At 37.6% G+C, this 22,097-nt stretch overlaps 1 protein-coding gene across 1 annotated transcript; it reads left to right on the forward strand.

Annotated features, from left to right (window-relative positions):
* The first annotated feature begins 20,796 nt into the window (after positions 1-20,796).
* On the forward strand, positions 20,797-21,908 carry LOC132240257 (heterogeneous nuclear ribonucleoprotein C-like). The gene has a single exon (XM_059707585.1). The coding sequence runs from the start codon at positions 20,988-20,990 to the stop codon at positions 21,906-21,908; it is 921 nt and encodes a 306-aa protein (XP_059563568.1). The 5' UTR covers positions 20,797-20,987.
* Positions 21,909-22,097: the final 189 nt, after the last annotated feature.

Raw genomic sequence — 22,097 nt, forward strand, 5'->3', positions numbered from 1 at the left:
CAACATAGTATTGGAAGTTTTAGCCATAGCAATCAGATAAGAAAAAGATATAAAAGGCATCAAAATTGGAAAGAAAGAAGTAAAACTATTATTAATTGCAGATGACATGATACTATATAGAGAGAATCATAAAGAATCCACCAAAGTACTATTAGAACTAATGCATGAATTCAAAAAAGCTGCAGATACAAAATGGATATTCAGAAATTGGCTGGTTTTTTTTGTACACCAAAAAAAAAAATATTAAATAGAGAACATAAAACAACTCCATTTATATTTGCATAAAAATGAATAAACTAACTAGGGGTAAACATAATCAAGATGGTAAAATACTTTGTACTTGTAAAACCATAGACATTGAAGGCAGAAATTGAAGATACAAATAAATGGAAACATATACCATGTTCATTTACACCGTATATAGGAAGAATTAACAACATTTAAATGTCTGTATTACCCAAAACAATTTATAAATTTAAAGCAACCCTTATCAAAATACCAATAAACTTTTTTCACAGAACTAGAACAAATAATCCTAAAATTTATATGGCACAAAAGACCCCAAAATCCCAAGCAATCTTGAGAAAGAACAGCAAAATTGAAAGTATTGTACTGATATCAAACTATACTACAAGGCTGTAGTAATCAAAATGACATGATACTGGTATAAAAAGATACACAGATAAATGAAACAGAAAAGAGATACCAGAAATGAACCTATGCTTTATAGATAATCAATCTATGACAAAGGAGGCAAGAACATACAATAGGTTAAAGATCATATCTTTAATAAGTGGTTTTGGGAAAACTGGACGGGTCCATGCAAAACAAAACAAAACAAAACAAAACAAACAAACAAACAAACAAACTAACTAGGACCCATTATTACATCATATACAAGAATAAACTCAAAATGGATTAAAGAGTTAAACATAAGACCCAAAACCATAAGACTATTAAAACACAAACAAAAACATAGGCAGCAAACTTTTTGACATTGTTCTTAGTAATATATATATATTACTAAGTGGTGGGGGGATATATCTCCTTCAGCTATGGAAACGAAAGAAAAAAATAGACAAATGAGATAACATCAAACTAAAAAGTTTGCATGGAAAAGAAAACCATCAACAAAATGAAAAGACAACCTAATGAATGGATGAAGATATTTGTCAGTGATACATAACATATAGGAACTCATACCACATTATGCCAAAAAGTCCCACACAGTCAGATTAAAACATGGACAGAGAACCTGAATAAACATTTCTCCAAAGAGGACAAACAGATGACCAATATACACACCAAAAGATGCTCAACATCTGTAGTCCTCAAGGAAATGCAAATTAAACCACAATGAGATACCACTCACACCTATCAGAATAGCTATCATCAACAAATAAGCAAGTGTGAATGTGGAGAAAAGGGAACCCTCATGCACCGTTGGTAGGCTTGTATATTGATGTTGTCACTATGGAAAACAAAATGAAGGTTCCTCAAAAACTTAAAAATAGAATTACCATATAACCAGCAATTTTAAAATAAATGGTGAATGTTATTGGTAGCCTTTATTGCAATGACCATAACCGAGGAATACACAGTAATAAAAATATAGATATAAAAATAAAACCTCAAAGCTATGTAAAATAAATTGCTATTTTCTAAGATAAAATAGTTTTAAAATTTATCATAAATGGAAAGAAAATTTTCCTTAATTTATTTACACTGTCTTATCCTCAAGAAACAAGATATGTGAGATTCTATTTTAATGAGTATTGCACATATTTCAAAGACCTAAAACAAACTCTCCAAAAATTCATTTGGAATAAAAAAAGACCCCAAATAGCAGCAGCAATCTTGAGGAAGAAGAACAAAGTTGGAGGGATCACAATACCAGATATCAAGCTATACTACAAAGCCACTGTTCTCAAAACTGCCTGGTACTGGCACAAGAACAGACACATAGACCAATGGAACAGAACAGAGAACCCAGAAATTAACCCAAGTCATTATGCTCAATTAATATTTGACAAAGGAAGCAAGAGCATACAATGGAGTTAAGACAGTCTCTTCAATAGATGGTGTTGGGAAAATTGGACAGATACACACAAAAAAATGAAAATAGACCACCAACTTATACCAGACACAAAAATAAACTCAAAATGGATAAAGGACTTAAATGTAAGATGGGAAACCATAAAAATATTAGAAGAATCCATAGGCAGCAAAATATCAGATATATGTCATAGCAATATTTTTACTGATACAGCTCCCAGGACAATGGAATTTAAGGAGAAAATAAACAAATGGGAGTACATCAAAATAAAAGGCTCTGCACAGCAAAAGAAACCATCAACAAACAACAAGAAAGCCCACTGCATGGGAGACCATATTTGCCAATGTTATCACCGATAAGAGTTCAATCTCCAAAATTTACAGTGAACTCATAGAACTTAACACAAGGAAGGTAAACGATCCAATCAAAAAATGGGCAAAGGACATACAGAAGGCCAGAGACGTGTGAAAACATGCTCAAAGTCACTAATCATCTGAGAGATGCAAATCCAAACAACAATGAGGTACCATTTCACACCTGTCACAATGGCTATCATCAATAAATCAACAAACAACAAGTGCTAGTGAGGATGTGGAGAAAAAGAAACCCTCCTGCACTGCTGGTTGGAATGCAGACTGGTGCAGCCACTGTGGAAAACAGTATGGAGTTTCCTCAAAAGATTAAGAATGGAACTCCCATTTGACCCAGTAATCCCACTTCTAGCAAAATATACCAAGAAACCAGAAACACCATTCAGAAAGGATATATGCACCCCTAAATCATAGCAGCACAGTTTACAATAGCTAAGATTTGGAAACAGCCCAAGTGCCCATCAGTAGATGAGTGGATTAAAAAACTGTGGTACAGCTACACAATGGAATACTACGCTGCTATAAAAAAGAAGGAACTCTTACCATTTGCAACAGCATGGATGGATCTGAAGAGCATTATGCTAAGTGAAATAAGCCAGTTGGAGAAAGATAAATATCACATGAATATTTTTGGAATATAATGGACAACATAAACTGATGAACAAAAATAGAGCCAGAGTCATATGGAAGCATTGAACAGACCATCCAACTTAAGAGGGAAAGCAGGGAGGGGTGGATGGGTAAGAGATCAATCAAAGGACTTGTATGCATGCATATGAACATAATCAATGGACACAGACAGTAGAGGGGTGAGGGCATGTGCTGGGTGGTGGGAGTGGCTGAGGAGAGATCAATGGGGGGGGATAGGAGACTATGTGGTACTTTAAACAATAAAGAATTTCAAAATATATATATATTTCTACTATAAATCTTTCCTGCATCAATTTCTAACTCAACACTTGTCATTTGACATGTTACTGAATTTTTTGTATTGTTTTCTCTTGGGAAAGCAAAAATAATAATAGTTCCTTACATAGGTTCTTTTTATTTTATTTATTTACTAGAGACTGGTGCAAGAAATTTGTTCATGGAGGGGTTCCCTCAGCCCAACCTGCACCCACTGTAATCAGGGACACCTTGGGAATGTCCAACCACCAATTTAGGCCTGATCCTGGTGGTCAGACACCCCTCTCACAATCTGGGACCTCTGGCTCCTAACAACTCACCTGCCTGCATACCTGATTGCCTCTAACCCAGGGGTGGACAAACTTTTTGACTCGAGGGCCACAATGGGTTCTTAAACTGGACCGGAGGGCCAGAACAAAAGCATGGATGGAGTGTTTGTGTGAACTAATATAAATTCAAAGTAAACATCATTACATAAAAGGGTACGGTCTTTTTTTTTTTTTAGTTTTATTCATTTCAAACGGGCCGGATTCAGCCCACAGGCCGTAGTTTGCCCACGGCTGCCCTAACCCCTCTGTCTGCCTGCCTGATTGCCCCTAACTGCCCTCCCCTGCAGGCCTGATCTGCCCCCAACTGCCCTCCTTTGCTGGCCAATTTGGTTCTGATTGGTCACTTTTTAGGCCAGTCAGCGTCAGAAGCTCCGCCTCCTAGGCAGCCATTGGCTCCTTACATTCACCCAGACCTGGTTCTGATTGGTCAATTTCTATGCCATTCAGCATCTCTGGGCCTATCAACGGGGCCTGATCAGAAAGGTGGGGCTGATCAGCAGCCCTGGTGGAGGCCTGGAGAGAAATATAGGTGGTGCTGTTGGCCAGGTTGGGTGGGAAAAAGAGGCAAGTTCTGATCAATGGCTGCCACAGACGCTACGGATCAGATCCGCAGCTCCCTAGACAGTCAGTGCTGGGTCGCCACAGCAACCCAGCACTGACTTCTGGTCTGATTAAGTCTTGGTCCTTATGACCCTGGCTCTTTATTATATAGATTTCTTTTTTCTTTTTTTTTTTTTTTTTTTTTTTTTGGAGAGGGAAACAGAAACATAGACATGGGAGTGAAACATCAATCACCTGCCTCCTGCATGCCCTCTACCAGGAATCAAGCCCACAAGCCAGGCATGTGCCCTAACTGGGAATCAGACAGGCAACCTTTTGATGCATGGGGTCATGCTCATGCAACTGAGCCACACCATCCAGGGCCACTTATAGGTTCTTTTTACATTTAATTATTGTATATATAAAATTCTAAGAACAGTGTCTCATGCATAGTAGGCATTATATAATTGTCTGCTATTCATTTGATCCTTAGAAACTTATTGCCATGGTGAGATTCTGTTAGTTCCTAAAATAACAGCACTAAAAGATTTATAAAATTTTCTAATTTTACTCTCTATATTACGTAGATATATTGTAATAAAGTGTCAGACCCCTGACTCTGCATGTAGCTACACCACATATGAATAATCTAGAGAATATTATTGTTTTGGAAAAAACTATAGAAAATTATAACTTAAGAACTTTTAATGTATTTACAGAGTGAAAAATCTGTCCTAAGAAAGCTTTTTTTTTTATAAGAATCATATTTTTCCAGAATTAATTTTTCTACATGTATTTGTTTTAGACTTCACTTGTTCGCATTCTCTTTGTTTTTTAAAAAAGTAAACTTTCTGAACAAGTTTCCTCTTTTTGAATGATTTCTTTACACTTAATAGAAAAAAATGTTCTCTTGAAATGCAACAGTTAAATTCATCATTTCAAGAAATTATAATACTCTGCAAAGCTGAACATTAAAGGAACACTTATTTTTGCTTTCTATGACATATTTGTACTATTAAACTTCTGTAAGACGCTAGAATTTTAAATAACAATTCTATACTTTTCAATTATATTTATGACCTAATTATTTCTGATTAAGTAGGTTTCAGTTAGACTCATATATTATCATCTATGTTTAATACATTTCTCCTCAGCACCTATTTACGTTGTTTTACACCATTGAATTTCATTTAATGATTGATTCTGTCTGACCTGCAATGGATGAAAAAACTGAATGTTTAAGTAACTGCCAAAGTTTTAGAAGATTTGTTTTAGCAGTAGATAAATCTACATAATTATGAAAGTCAGAATTTTATATGACAAAAAAAAATATCTATTGGCTGTAATTTTCTAGGGAGAAAGTGCAAAGACTCATATGGCCATGGGTCACTGGAAATGGTTTGCCATGAAATTTGATCCATGGCATTTCTTTTGTACATCCTATATAATAAAAGCCTAATAGGCTAAGTGTCTGGTTGTCTGGTTGGCCGTTCAACCAATCAAAGCATAATATGCTAAGGCCGCTCAACCACTCAATCTGATGTGCACTGACTACCAGGGAGCAGACAGTTGACTAGTCGCTATCATGTGCACTGACCACCAGCGGGCAGGTGCTCTGACTGGTAGGTTAGCTTGCTGCTGGGGTCCAGCCAGTCGTGACTGAGTGAGACAGGCTGGACATGCCCTGTAACCCTCCTGCAGTCCCTCCCTGGCTGGCCAACCTCCTGCATCCTTCCTGGCCCCAATCTCCTGCATCCTTCCTGGCCCCAATCGTGCACTGGTGGGATTCCTCGGCCTGGCCTGAACCCTCTCGCAATCCGGGACACCTCTGGGGGATGTCTGAGGGCCGGTTTCAACCCGATCCCGCAGGCCAGGCCGAGGGACCCCACTGGCACATGAATTCGTGCACTGGGCCTCTAGTACATTTATACATGCATTGATAACTGAACAACCCACTGTATATTTCCATTAAATTCCTAAGAAACCTGAGATCAAAATAAAAAATTAACAGGAAAACTAGAACCAAGAATATTTATTTGTCTTCACTCCTTAGCATGTAAATATAACATGAAATGGTATAGTAATTCTGGTGTGAAGTTGCTTAGATGAGAGTGAGTTCAGGTGGAACAAATTGAAATTATGCACACAAAGAAAGTTGAAGTATTGTCAAATTATCTAAAATAAAGCAGATCAATTATGTAGACTATATTAAGAAATTTTGTTATGTAAGTGTTATAATTAATGAAAAGCCTAACACATTAGTTTATGACACTGGGACCCACAACCAGTGGCCAGCTTTAAACAGAAAATACTCAAAACATTTATTTTGATGCATGACATTGTTGTACTGTTGCTATGTGAGGAAAGATTTTAATGATTTACTCATTGCTATCTTCTTAGTTGTTTCCATCAGTGTATTATTAATTTGGGCCTTTAAAAACAAAACAAGTAAGTAGAATTGAAAACAATAGGCTGGAGAAATGACATCTAGCATGAGACTACAAAATTATGTTAGCATTGTATTTTTTGATCTATGAAAGGTAACAATGCAAAGAAGTATACAAAAGAAATATAGGAGATTGATCAGTTAAGAAAGCTTAAAGGATATAGCAAGGGTTATATTTGTGTCAATATATTGAAATATCTGAATTTGGTATCATTGATCAAAACCATGGGCTCAGAAATGAAAGCAAGTATTTTAGTCAACACACTAGAGGTATATCTTAAGCCAGAGGTCTGCAAAGTATGATCTACAATCCCAACTCAACCCATTGCTTGTCTCTTAATGACCTGCAAGTTCAAATGATTTTTACATTTTTAAATGGTTGAAAAAAACAAGAATACTTTAAAACGTGAAAATTATATAAGATTCAAATTTTATTATTCATAACTAATATTTTATTGGTAAAAAGCCATGATCATTTATTTATGCATCACCTATGGCTATTTTTACATCATAAGAGTGGACGTGTGTAGTTGCTGCAGAATATACCTGGCCTACCAACTCTAAAGTATTTGCTCTCTGGCCCTTTAAGAAAGCTTGCCGACATCTATCTTAAGCCTAAGAGGCCATAGAAGAGTTTTTATGTTTAGTTCTACCAATAGACTTATCAAGGTGGCTTTCAACTACAATGGGATTTCTGACTGGGTGAGAGTAGAGACCAAGGCAATTTTGGACATATGATTCTGTTGTTTATAACACATTAAAATTTTACATCATATTTTTCCAAGGAGTTTTCCTTGTTTAGAGAATCAAATATGAAAAAAAATTTATATTCATTTCATTTTGTAAAATAATAGCCACAGCAAGTCATAATTTAGAAAACTAATATCTTTAAAATGTTGAAACCCATTGAAATAATATTTTTATCATTTATTAAGACATGTATTAAAATAACTGGACATTTATACATTTTTAAAAGTGTCAAAGAAATCATATTTGAGAAACTTATAACTTGTGTAAATGTGATTGATATAAGAGTAAATGATGGTTTAACTATTTCCTTCTCCAAGATGTATAAAACATCTAGTTTCTTTTAAAAAATGGTTAAATCTCATAGAACAATAAAGAAAAAAAAAGTAATAGAAGTTCTAAAAAATTTTGTTTAGTAGGCTTCCATGCTATACAGTTTATCTTTGCATGATTTCCCCACAGTCTTTGCAGAAATGTTATTAACTTCTCAAAATTGTTTCTCTTTCTGCATGTGAAGAAAAAAGCAATTTAAAATGTTTATTTTATGTTTGAAGTTTCTATTCATAAAGAAAAGGTGAAAATGTGACGGTTGACTTCAATTTGTGGCTCAAACCACCAAAAATGCACATTCATGCAATGATGACTACAGTTTGGGTCTGATAAATGAAAGTAATCTCACATTTTCTTCATGCATTAATACAAATGGATATATAAGGTACTTTGCATTTCCAAAAAGATGAAGGAAGCCACTGCCATTTTCATTTTCCCTTGGTGGTGGATGAAAAACCTTGTTCCTAGGTGGAGGTCAAAAGAGCTATTATTCCCTAAGAGAATGTAGTACAACAGAGATCTTGCTTATTTCCATTAAATGAACTGAGACCCATTACTAATTACTAAATGTTATGTTAATGATATATTTTATGTACTGATACAAAGAATTCATTAAAAAAAATGGATATGCTATCCTGGAAACATCATTTTATGCACAGTTCAGTGGATGGCAGGCTTGAATGGGTAACTGTATATGGTAAATGGATTATTATGTACTTCAGTATTGATTATTGACTAATCAAGTTACACACAACTTATAAAAGCCATTGGCTATTTACACTTAGGTAAACTGCAAACCTAAATACTCTCAGTAAGGTAATAAGTGCACATTTCTACATGATATTCTATTGCCTCAGGAACTATACTTCCTGCATAATGGCTTACACTCCACTGGCCTGATTAAATTTCTAATTATATTGTATTGAATGTGTCTCTAAAAGGTTCTCAGAAAAAACAAAATCACACCCTTCTCCAACTGTAGTTATTAGGATTGAAATAAAACTTCAGAAACTCATTTTTCTTTTTCAGAAAACATATTAATACAACTGGAAATGCTTCATTATAAAAACAAGAAATGAAGGGGTTCCGGTTCAAGATGGCAATGTAGAAAGATTCCAAATCCATACTAAATCCACATGAACGTACTAAATCCACAGCTACATATGGAACAATTTTCTCTGAATACAGCTAAATACATTTTTATTAGTGAGGAACTCCTACACACTGAACAAACTAACAAAAACAAAATCCACAGCAAAGCAGGGAGGAGAAGCTGACACAGTATCACCATAAACCCCTACCTGTCATGGTGACCTACAATTGGGAGGTAACTTAAAACTTGACGCTTTTCCCTAAGGAGTGAAGAGCTTGAACCCCACTCTGAGCCAGTGAACTTTTAGGATGGCATTTGTGAGATGAATTCACAAAACATCTAACTTTGAAAATCAACAGGGCCAGTATCTACAAGGCCCACAAGGCTATCTAACAAATGGAGAAAGGGCTCTTTAAGGGCTCATGCACTCAGAACCTCCAGCCCAACCCAGAGCTCAGTGCTGAGACAATTGAAAGTTGTTGAGACTTTATTGAAAGAGTCTTTTTTTTATTTTTCTTTCTGGGGGTTGCGGGTAGACATCTAATAAACACACATTTGGGTCCCATTGAATAAGTCCTTGGGGATGGAACACCTTCTTCGCACTCATTCTCTGCTGCACCCCAGTTTGCTGGTATCTCCAGGGAAGGAGCTTGTACCCTCCTCAGTACCCTGATTTTGGTATCTGCTGCCCAGGTTACACTATCAGATTGCATGATAATCCCACAGGACTGTAACCAATGAAAGCAGTGTTCTAAACAGCTATCGCTTCCAGGGCGCAGTGCGAGGCCACAGACTTAGGAGTCCAGTCTTTCTGTGCAGAGCTGCAGCCTGAGGGTCAGCCTTCTAATTAAACATCTAAAGGCCATCTAGAAACATTAGAGGGGTGGTGCTATCATTAAGTTCTCCCTCTGCCACACTCGGAGAGTGCAAGGATCTCCCAAAGGGTAACTTTTATACCTGTCCAGTTCCCTAGCTTTTGCAGCTGCTACCCAAACAACACCTCTTCATCACCTAGTTCTGGTGGCCATCAGGTGAGCATTCCTGAGTCCCATGTGATAGTGACAAATGGAGTCTTAGTTCTTGCCTGGCTAACATACCCAATGCACCATGCAGTGAGTGGACTTAAGTATATGACTAGTTTTTTGTGTGAAAGAGGTTTATTTGCTTGTCCTGCAGTTTCAGTCCCAGCGGCAGGTTTTCAGATTAGCACAAATCCTGAGGCCCAAAGAGAGCCTGGTGGATGGAAAATCCCATAAAGGAGCTTGGACATCTGGCTCAATTTTTATAATGTCCACCAAGAAGGTACTTCTAGAAGGCTTGGCGCTGGTGGCCAGCAATACCGTATATGTTTGTATTCATTAAAAGCTTCTGCCTGAAGATTTGGCTTCTAAACAGCATAATCTGGAGGTGACTAAGGTCTTCCACGTTGGAACACTGACAGGTCTTGGAACACCCTCCACTACTGGCAGCCAATGAAAATAAAATAGGCTACTTGGACAATCACAAATGTTTGCAATACAGCCATACAGCCAATAGCTAGGAAGCAGTTGAACAATAAGCTTCATCTACAACATAAGGCCACTCCATGGAGACTGGGAGAAGTGCTGGTTTTAGCTAATTCATAGAAAACAGCACAGAGAATCAAGGGAAATGAAAGAGAAAAAAATAAAGGTATATGTTCCAAACAAAATAAGATAAACCTCAGGAGAAGTTCTTGTTAAAATGAATATAAGTGACTTCCCTAATAAATATCCTATGTAATAAAGAAGTAATATGCAAATTAACCCTCACATCATCACAAGATGGCTGTGCCCACAGCAGAGGTGGGGTTCCCGTAACACAAGATGGCTGCCCCTACAGTGAAGGTGGGGTTTCTGTAACGAGCCCTAATGAGAGATCAGCAGGGACTTGAGGCTGTGTGGTGCCGGGCTGGGCCGGGTAGCCTCAGGCTGCAACCCCCACCCCGGTGCCAGGCCGGGGTACCTGAGGCCATGCCCCCAGCTACAGCACCGGGTTGGGGACCTGAGGGTGTGCCAGGGGCCCTGAGGCTGCGCCCCCACCCAGCGGGGCTGACGGGTGGGAACGGCCAGGTCTGGATCTCGCCCAATGGGAGTGGGGTTGGCTGGATCTGGGTCTCACACAATTTTGAGGCATGCATGGGTGGGCAGGGACTTGACTCTGGGTCCTGTGGTGCACCCCAGACTCTATCAGGAGGAAGATTTTCATATACATTTTACTAATTTTCTTGCATCTCTGACATTTCTATTATAGAGAAAGGGCAAATAGCAATATTAAAATATTTCCTCTAATTAATTCCATTTTAATGTGCACAAATTTTGTGCACCAGGCCAGTAGCTCAGGAAAATATTAGATGAAAACAGTAATAACTTCAACAAAGAGATGGGAATATAAGAATATAGAAAATAGGAGTCACAGAGATAAAGAATACAGTAAGTGCATTGAAAAATACACTAGAGCAATTCAACACAGTCTACATGAAGCACAAGAAAGAATAAGTGAACTACATATGGGAAATTGAAACCCACCAAACACAGCAGCATAGTGAAAAAAGAATGAAAAGAAATGAAGATAGATTAAGCAATTTATGGAATAACATCAAGCAGACTGACATTCACTGTATAGAAATCCCAGAAAGAGGAAATGGACAGAAAAGGGCAGAAAATTCATGGAAGAAATAAAGGCTGAAAACTTTCTTACCTTGAGGATGAAAACATATATGAAGATCTATGAACTAAAACCTACCCTCCACAGACTATTACACAAAATTCAAGAGAAATGCACATTTCCAAGTCCTTTCTATGAAGTCAACAGTATCCTAATACCAAAACCAGAGAAAGAGACTACAAAGAAAGAGAATTGCAGGCCAATATTCCTGATGAACATAGATGCTAAAATCCTCAACAAAATTCTAGCAAATCAGATCCAGCATTACATTAGAAAGATCATACACCATGACAAACTGAGAGTTATTCCAGGGATGCAACACTGGTACAATATCCAAATATCTAAACATTATGCATCACATAAACAAATTAAGAGACAAAACTCACATAATCATATCAATCGATGCAGAAAAAGCATTTGACAAAATCCAGCACCCTTTACTGATAAAAACTCTCAGCAAAGTGGGAATAGAGGGAACATACCTCAATATAATAAAAGTCTTATATGACAAACCTATAGCCAACATCATACTCAATGGGCAAAAGCTAAAATCATTTCTCCTAAGAACAGGCACAAGACAAGGCTGCCCACTTTCACTACTCCTGTTCAACATAGTACTGGAAATGCTAGCCATAGCAATCAGACAAGAAGAAATAAAAGGCATCCAAATTGGAAAAGAAGAAGTAAAACTGCCATTATTTACAGATGACATGATATTGTACATAGAAAACCTTAAAGACTCCATCAAAAAATTACTAGACTTAATATATGAATTCAGCAATGTAGCAGGATACAAAGTTAGCACCCAGAAATCTATGGATTTTTTATACATCAATAATGAACTTACAGAAAGAGAAACTAAAAAACAATTCTATTTACTATTGCAACAAAACAATTAAGATACCTAGGAATAAACTTAACTAAGGAGGTAAAAGACCTATACTCAGAAAACTACAAGACATTGTAAAAAGAGATAGAGGAAGACATAAACAAATGGAGGAATATACCGTGTTCATGGATTGGTAGAATCAACATCATTAAAATGTCCATACTACCCAAAGCAATCTACAGATTCAATGCAATCCCCATTAAAATACCAATGCATATTTCAAATACCTAGAACAAACTCTCCAAAAATTCATATGGAATAAAAAATGACCCCAAATAGCCCCAGCAATCCTGAGGAAGAAGAACAAAATTGGAGGGACCACAATACCAGATATAAAACTATATTACAAAGCCACTTTTCTCAAAACTGCCTGGTACTGGCACAAGAACAGACATATAGACCAATGGAACAGAACAGAGAACCCGGAAATTGACCCAAGCCATTATGCTCAATTAATATTTGACAAAGAAGGAAAAGCATACAATGGAGTCAAGATAGTCTCTTCAATAAATGGTGTTGGGAAAATTGGACAGATATATGCAAAGAAGTGAAACTAGACCACCAACTTACACCATATACAAAAATAAACTCATAATGGATCAAGGACTTAAACATAAAATGGGAAACCATAAAAATCTCAGAAGAATCCATAGGCAGCAAAATATCAGACATGTGTCGTAGCAATATCTTTACTGATACAGCTCCTAGGACAATGGAAACTAAGGAGAAAATAAACAATTGGGAGTACATCAGAATAAAAAGCTTCTGCCTAGCAAAAGAAACCATCAACAACAACAACAATAAAAAAAAACAAGAGAGCCGACTGCATGGGAGAACATATTTACCAATGTTATTTCTGATAAGGTTTTAATCTCCAAAATTTACAGAGAACTCATACAACTAAACAAAAGGAAGATAAACAATCCAATCAAAAAATAGGCAAAGGATTTAAATAGACACTTTTGAAAGCGGACATACAGAAGGCCAAGAGACATATGAAAACATGTTCAAAGTCACTAATTATCCATGAGATGCAAATCAAAATGACATTGATTATTTTTTTGCTATAGATTGTTATAAATGTAACTTATCTATAAGGTTCATGGTAACCACAAAGCAAAAACCTTCAGTAGTTCACAAAGATAAAGACAAAGCATTCTAAGCATATCATGGAAGAAAATGGCAAATCACAATGAAAGACAAAAGAAACAAGGAGGATCTACAAAAGATCCAGGAAAAAATGATATTTAATAATTACTTTTTATATAATAACTAGAGGCCCGGTGCACGAAATCCATGCATGGGTAAGGTCCCGAGGTCTGGCCAGTGATCAGGGCCATTCAGGGCCTTCCAGCTGCCGGCTGAAGCCTTCCTTCTTTCCACGCCATCTCCTGGTGGTCAGGGCACGTCATAGCGAGTGATTGTACTCCCGGTGTCCCAGTTGAACTCCAGTGGAGCACTTTACATATTAACCTTTTATATATATAGATTAACTACCACATTATGTGCCAGGCAGCCTGGGAAAAAATGGTCACAATCACCCATTCCAGATATCATCTTAGATGTTCTCACATTTTTATATTCCATTATTTTTTTTCTATTAATTTTACACTTTCCTTAGAATATTTGTTTTGCTTTAAATTTGTTTTTGCCTTTGTGATTTTCATAGTTTTTTTATATGACTTATTGGTAGGTAAAATACATTACTGTGATAATATGTATCTTTGTTGTACCTCTTTTCCACAATCACATATATGAATATAGGAATTATTGCTTGATTAAAAACATTTTATAAAATTTAATTTTCTTAACACAAGTTAATTTTTACATTAATTTTTATGGAATAAGTCAATTCTAAACTTTTTTTAATTTTGAAATTTAAAAATATATATTAAACATTTTAAAAGGTATAGCCAGGTCAGTGTTTTGGGACTAAATTAAGTTCCTAAACTTTTAAGACATTTTGTTATTTTTTTTTCTAATTACCTAAGCTACTTAATTTAAAAATATAATATTTAGACACTACATTATGTGTCAAGCAGCTGGGGAAAAATGGTCAAAATTACCCATTCCAGATACCATCTTAGATGTTTCTCACATTCTTACATCTCATTATTTTCCCTTTGATATAAAATAATTTTTCCAAAATAATCTTAATTTTTCCATTATGCACACTATGTTCTTATAAGTACCGCGCACTAACCCATTGCGCGACTGGAGCTCCAGCATTATGCACACTATGTTCATAAAATCAAGAGCTACATAAAAGCAACTATTTTAAATATTGAATATATGTCTTCTTAAACTAGAAGTATGTATGAAGCAGAAGGGACACAAAACAAATGGTAAAATATTATCCATTGAAAGATGTGTAAACATTTCAACACTTACGGTTTGGAAGACCTATTTATTCTCTTAAGAAAACTTGCAGATACATACAAACATAATGTGTCTTTCAGCTAATCCCTGCACTGCTTGATGCATCAAGTTATGGCTGGACTATATCAGCCTCAGTGTTTCCGTAACTCCTTAATCCACATTATAATCTGTGACAATATTTAATATTGAGCATGTAGTAGCCTGAGTCCTTAATCCTTAGGAATACTCCTTACTTATTCTGGTCTTGAGGTTATTTACATGATTTCAATCATTCTTAAAGAAAAGTTATCTACTCTTTTCATTTTGGAAAAGCACTCTCAAATAGTACTATAGGATTGTGAGCCAGATCACTGCAACTCTACATTAGAAACAATTGTCAAACTTTGGGAGCATTACAGTAAATATGTTATGTATAATTAGTGGCCAGATGCAAACCACAATTATTTCAGATAAAAAGCAGAGCTACCTTAATAAGCATAATTTAAATCAACTCTTCTGGGATTAGGAGAATAAATTCAGACACAAAAGCCAAACATTTGGATAATCTGATCTTGGTCACAAATTTACAAGGCAGTTATCATAATCATTTGCTACTGTTTACTAGTAGTCTGGATCAGGTTGCAATTTTTACTGATCCCTCAAACTTTTTGTTAGGTTATCAATGTTTTTTGAATGAAGTTTTTCATTTGGTAAATCTTTCCAGAAAGAACTTAGCTCTGTGATGATAATGTTTAGTTACACTGAGTAATTTTCCAAAAACTCATACACTAAAGCCTTTGGCAAAAAGTAGTAAGTAAAAGTAGGGTGATCAGTAAAATAGTAACCTTCCTTTCTACACTTCTGAACAGCCCATTTGTTAGTAAAGAGCACTGTATCTTGTTCAGACCTTCCAGATATTGATGAATCCCTAGCTTTTACCAGGGTGTGTGTGTGTGTGTGTGTGTGTGAGAGAGAGAGAGAGAGAGAGAGAGAGACTGACTTGACATTCTGGGAGTTGATAATAATTGACTATCTTAATACCATTACTAGATAGTGTGAAATCAGATCCCAGTTTCACCTAGATAGTATTCTTCATGCCAGTATCATGATTTAATTTTTCAAAGTACCTCATTTTACTTTTGAAGTTGTCCCAATATGTAAAATAATTTACATGCTATCTGGTTCTAGGCAAATACTGATTTGCCAACTCTTCTGGAAGTCTCTCATTTGTTATGAAATAAAAATCTCAGGGTTAAAAGAGACCTTAAATCACATCTAATCTAACCATATAACTGATAATTACTAGTAAACTAGAGGCCCGGTGGACAAAATTTGAGCATGGAGGGGGTTTGTCCCTCAGCCCGGCCTGCACCCTCTCCAATCTGGTAACACCTGTGGGTTTGGGCCTAAACCAGCAGCTGGACATCCCTCTCACAATCCAGGACTGCTGGCTCCTAACCACTTGCCTGCCTGCCAGCCTGATAGCTCCCTAAATGCTCCCCTGCCAGCTTGATTGTTGCCTAACTGCTCCTTGCCAGCCTGATCACCCCAACTACCCTCCCATGTCGGCCCAATCACCCCCAACTGCCCTCTCCTGCCAGCTTGATGGCCCCCAATTGCCCTCCCCTGCAGGCCTAGTCAACCCCAAATGCCTTCCCCTGCCAGCCTAGCCGCCCCTAACTGCCCTCCCCTGCCGGCCTGATCACCCACAACTGCCCTCCCCTGCAGGCCTGGTCACACCCAACTACCCTTCCCTGCTGGCCCAATTGCCCCCAACTGCCCATCTGATGGCCTGGTCAGCCCCAACTACCCCCCTGATGGCCTGGTTGCCCCACACAGCCTGCTGTTCAGTTGTTTGATTGTCCCTCACTAACGCCACTGCCGGCCTTGTTGCCCCAAGCAGCCTGCTATTTGGTCGTTACTGTTACTGTGACAGTGTCCTGGACAATTTGCATATTCCTCTATTATTAGTATAGATCTCTTCATCTTGATATAATTTTTTTAAGTTTTTTTAAAAAATATATTTCTTTATTGGTTTCAGAGAGGAAGGGAGGAAGAGAGAGAGAGAGAGATAGAAACGTCAACGATGAGAGAGAATCATTGATTAGCTGCCTCCTGCACGACCCCCACTGGGGACTGAGCCCTCAACCCAGGCATGTGACCTTGGCCAGAATCCAACCTGGGACCATTCAGTCCGCAGGCTGACGCTCTATCCACTGAGCCAAGCCAGATAGGTTGATATCATTTTATTAAGGAAAAAATTATAATATCACTCAAAGACAAAATAAAAATTAAATATGTGCACTTGACAACCAGATTAAACTCTGAAGTAAAAATCCTTTAATTTTTATGTATTTTCATTATGGCTAGACTGTAAAACAGACTTGTAGAATATTCCTTTTTCTCACAGTATAAGCATTGTGTTGCACTTTTTGGTTCTACACCAATATTTGCACAATATCATTGTAACCAAAGTTGTAATAACATCCCTACTGAAAATTACTGCACTCAATAGTTGTGTCAGATATGGGTCTGGAAGAGGTCTTGGCAATTATGGAGTTTGACCTCCATGAAAGGAGGGGGCATAAAACAAGAGCAGACAAACAAGGAATGAAAATTATTAAATCTAGAAATAGATTGAAAATGCTCTCAAGGCTTTAATTTTGTAGCATATACAATTTATTTCTTGCAGAAATAATAAAAACGTTGGAAAATTAATGGTGCATACAGAAAGATTCTTTTGTTAACATTCTATTTACTCTCTTATTGCTTGATACATCAAGGTACATCAACAAAGGAAGCATCCCTACTTTACAAGTTAACCATCTTCTGAGATGCTGCAATTGGCGAAAACTTCAGGCTGAGAGCCACAGAGTACTATTTGTTATTTTGTATTTTCAAAATTTGTTTTTCTTACAGAAATCCTTAAAAATGAAGCCTTCTAGAGAGAAAAAAAAAACTAAATATGAGAATGATAGACAGATTTTTCTATTTCTTGAACCTTTTCCACTCTCTTTTCTAATTTATACTGAATTCGTTCTTAGAGATGTATATTTTAGGCTAGCCGTTATCAGGCATGACTGTCTCCACCCACAGGACTGGACTTGTCCCAGGACATTCATGCTCAACTGCACATTAGGGTCAATTTACTTCACAGTTTCTACTGTCATAAGTGTTTGAGGGAAAGTGAAAATGTTTATTGAATGGCTTAATGGTTATGTTTAGCAAATTTGGCAGCATACTATGTTATTCCATACCCCAATCAGAAAGCCGCTTTATAATAAAGATGTCCTATTTTCATCTTTATTTTCAAAATATACCTAGACTAAGGATGCTTTCTACTTGTATCACTGTTCTTCTGATGAAGGATATGGTTATTTGTGATTAAATGAGTATCTGTAGCTAATTCAGTGTTTTCTTGGATGTGTGATATTTGGTTTCAATTGTGCTACTCTTGTAGGCTACTGGATCACTAGTAAAATATAATGTTTTAGTAAGTTAGAGTTCTCTGCTGTGTTAAATTAATAATTACTGGTGATTCATTAGCAAGATTTTCAAAATAGGTGGAAGTTTTCTCAGTAATGCATCATAGCACTTTTTTTATTCACCTGTGGAATGCTTTCCACAAATGAATTAGAAAGATTACCCATTCATATTGATAGCTTTCTCTGTGTAGTTGGTAATGAACTCTCTTCCATGATCCTATTTTTTTACGAACAGAAACGGACTTATCTTTCCTCTTCTTTCTGACCCCTCTTACTCATGAGTACAGTACATGTTTTCTAAAGATCTGATTACACTTAAGGGTCTAAAGATTGAGACTTGCAAGAGGAGGATATATCTTTGGGTAAACAGGGAAAGGCAGATAATAATGAGAAAATGAAGGTTATGGAAAAGAGGGCAAACTGTTAGAGTGAGACTACAGTTATAAGAGAAAATTCAAAGCTATCGAGGTCTACTGCTAAAAACATAAAACAATAAAAATCCCAAATAAAAATCTAACTCTATAACTAAAAGAACTAGAAAAAAATGAACAACCACAACCCAAAGTAAACAGATGAAAGGAAATAGTTAAGATCTGAACAGAAATAAGCAAAATAGAAATTTTAAAAAATAGATAAGATCAATAAAACTAAGAGCTGATTCTTTGAACATATAAAACAAATTGACAAACCTTAAGCCATACTCATCAATAAAGGGAAAAAGCCCAATAAATAAAATCATAAATGAAAGAAAAATTACAACTGACACCACAGAAATACAAAGAATAATTAAAGAATGCTATGAACAATTATGTGCCAATACATTTGACAACCTAGGAGAAACTGATAAATTTCTAGAAATATATGACCTTCCAGAACTGAACCAGGAAGAAATATAAAATCTAAACAGACTGATTATTGGTAATGAAATTGAAACAGTAATAAAAAACTTCAAACAAATAAAAGTTCAGGACCAGATAGTTTTACAATGAACTTTACCAAATATTCAAAGAAGAATTAATACCTATCCTTTTAAAAAATACATTTTTAATGATTTTTTTAGAGAGAGAGGAAGGGAGAAGGAGAGAGAAATAGAAATATCGATGAGAGAGAAACATCAATATTGATTGGCTGCCTTCTACACACATCCTGCCGGGGATTGAGCCCACAAACAGGGCGTGTACTCTGACTGGAGTCAAACTGGTTACCTCCTGGTGTACAGGTCAACACTCAACCACTTAGCCACACTGGCCAGGCAATACCCATCCTTCTTAACTATTTTAAAAAAATTGAAGAGGAATGAATGCTTCCAAATTCACTCCACAAAGCCAACATATCTTTAATAACAAAACCAGACAAAGACATTACAAAAAAGAAAATGACAGGCCAATATTCTTGATGAACATAGATTCAAATTTACTCAACAAAGTACTAGCAAAACAGATTCAATAATATATTAAATATATTACACAATATGACCAAGCAGATTCATTCATGGATACAATGTTGTTCAACATCTATTAATCAATCAACCTTATACATTACATTAGAAAAATCTATATAATAAAGAGCCAGGGTCCTAACAACTGAAGGCTCAACCAGACCCCGAAGTCCACTGCAGGTACCACGACCCAGCACTGACTGCCTAGGAGGCTGTGGATCAAGCCTGGAGAGAGGCCTGCAGAGAGAGAGGCAGGGTCTGATCCATAGCCTCTGTGGCAGCCATTGATCAGAACTTGCCTCTTTTTCTCTCCCAGCCTGGCCAATAGCCATGCCTCCATTTCTCTCCAGCCCTCCACAGGGGCTGCTGGTCAGCCCCGCCTTTCTGATCAGGCCCCATTGATAGGCTTAGAGATGCTGACTGGCATAGAAACTGACCAATCAGAAACAAATTGGCTGGCAGAGGAGGGCAGCTGGGGCAAGATCAGGCCTGCAGGGGAGGGTAGTTAGGGTTGATCAGGCAGGCATAGGCAGTTAGGGGCGATCATGCCAGCAGGGAAGGGCAGCTGGGGGTGAGATCAGGCCTGCAGGGGAGGGTAGTTGGGGTTGATCAGGCAGGCATAGGCAGTTAGGGGCAATCAGGTTGGCAGGGAAGGGCAGTTGGGGGTGAGATCAGACTGGCAGGGGAAGGCAGTAAGCGGTGATCAGGGAGGCAGGCAGAGGCATTTAAGGGCAATCAGGCAGGCAGAGACAGTTAGTGGCAATCAGGTAGGCAGGCAGGCAGAGGGGTTAGGGGCAATCAGGCAGGCAGGCAGGTGAGTTGTTAGGAGCCAGCGGTCCCAGATTGTGAGAGGGGTGTCCGATCGCTGGTTTAGGATCAGGGATCAGTCCTAAACCGGCGGTTGGACATCCCCTGAGGCGTCCCTGATTGGAGTGGGTGCAGGCTGGGCTGAGTGAAGCCCCCTCTCCTCTGTGCATGAATTTCGTGTACCGGGCCTCTAGTAAAAGATTAAAACCTTATGATTATCTCAATAGATATAGAAAAAGCATTGACAAAACTCAACATCCTTTTATGATAAAAACTCTCAACAAAGTGAGTATAGAGAAGATATATCTCTGGGGGCCATTTTGTGAAGAGACGAGGGCAGAGCGGTTGCGGCCCCATTGCTGACCTCGAGCAGTAGTCGGCTTCTCCACGTAGAACCCGGGAGTAGGAGATTCAGAATCGAATCTCTTCTCCCTTTTCCCACCAGTGAGATTTTTTTGATCTTTAGTTACATTTTGGCTTTGTGAGGAACCTTAATCATCAAAGACAATGGCCAGCAATGTTACCAAGAAGACAGATCCTCTCTCCATGAACTCCCGTGTATTCATTGGGAATCTCAATACTCTTGTGGTGAAGAAATCTGATGTGGAGGCTATCTTCTCAAAGTGTGGCAAAATTGTGGGTTGCTCTGTTCATAAGGGCTTTGCCTTCGTTCAATATGTTAATGAGAGAAAGGCCCGGGCTGCGGTGGCAGGAGAAGATGGCAGAATGATCGCTGGCCAGGTTTTAGATATTACTCTGGCTGCAGAGCCAAAAGTGAACCGAGGAAAAGCAGGTGTGAAACGATCTGCAGTGGAGATGTATGGCTCCTCTTTTGATTTGGACTATGACTTCCAAAGGGATTATTATGACAGGATGTACAGTTACCCAGCATGTGTTCCTCCTCCTCCTCCTATTGCTCGGGCTGTAGTGCCCTCAAAACGCCAACGTGTATCAGGAAACACATCACAAAGGGGCAAAAGTGGCTTCAATTCTAAGAGTGGACAACGAGGATCTTCTTCCAAGTCTTCAAAGTTGAAAGGGGATGACCTTCATGCCATTAAGAAGGAATTGACCCAGATAAAAAAAGAAGTGGATTATCTACTGGAAATCCTGGAAAGAATTGAAAAGGAACAGAGCAAACAAGCAGTAGAGATGAAGAATGATAAGACAGAAGAGGAGCAGACCACCAGCTTCCTGAAGAAAGATGAGACTAATGTGAAGATGGAGTCCGAGAGGAGTGTGGAGGATTCTGCTGAGGAGGGGGACCTACTGGATGATGATGATAATGAAGATCGAGGGGATGACCAGCTAGAGAAGATATATCTCAACATAAGCAGGTACTTAAATGCTTGCCTTCATGATAATAAAGCCCAACAATTGCTAAGTGTTCGTAGAGAGAGCTCTCCTAGAGAGATGAGGGCAAACTAAAGCAGACCCAGTCAAAATAATCCAAATCATTTTATTGAATAAAAGAAAGCATTTATACAAAAGAAAAAAGAAATGTAGCAATGACTTCCAGAAATAGACAAAAACCACTTCACTCTGAGAATAAATCTTTTCATAGTTAGGATACAGTTAGGAATGCACATCTGCTTATCTGATTTCTACCCACTAATC

This window comes from Myotis daubentonii, chromosome 1, assembly GCF_963259705.1.
Source record: "Myotis daubentonii chromosome 1, mMyoDau2.1, whole genome shotgun sequence".
Lineage (NCBI taxonomy): Eukaryota > Metazoa > Chordata > Mammalia > Chiroptera > Vespertilionidae > Myotis > Myotis daubentonii.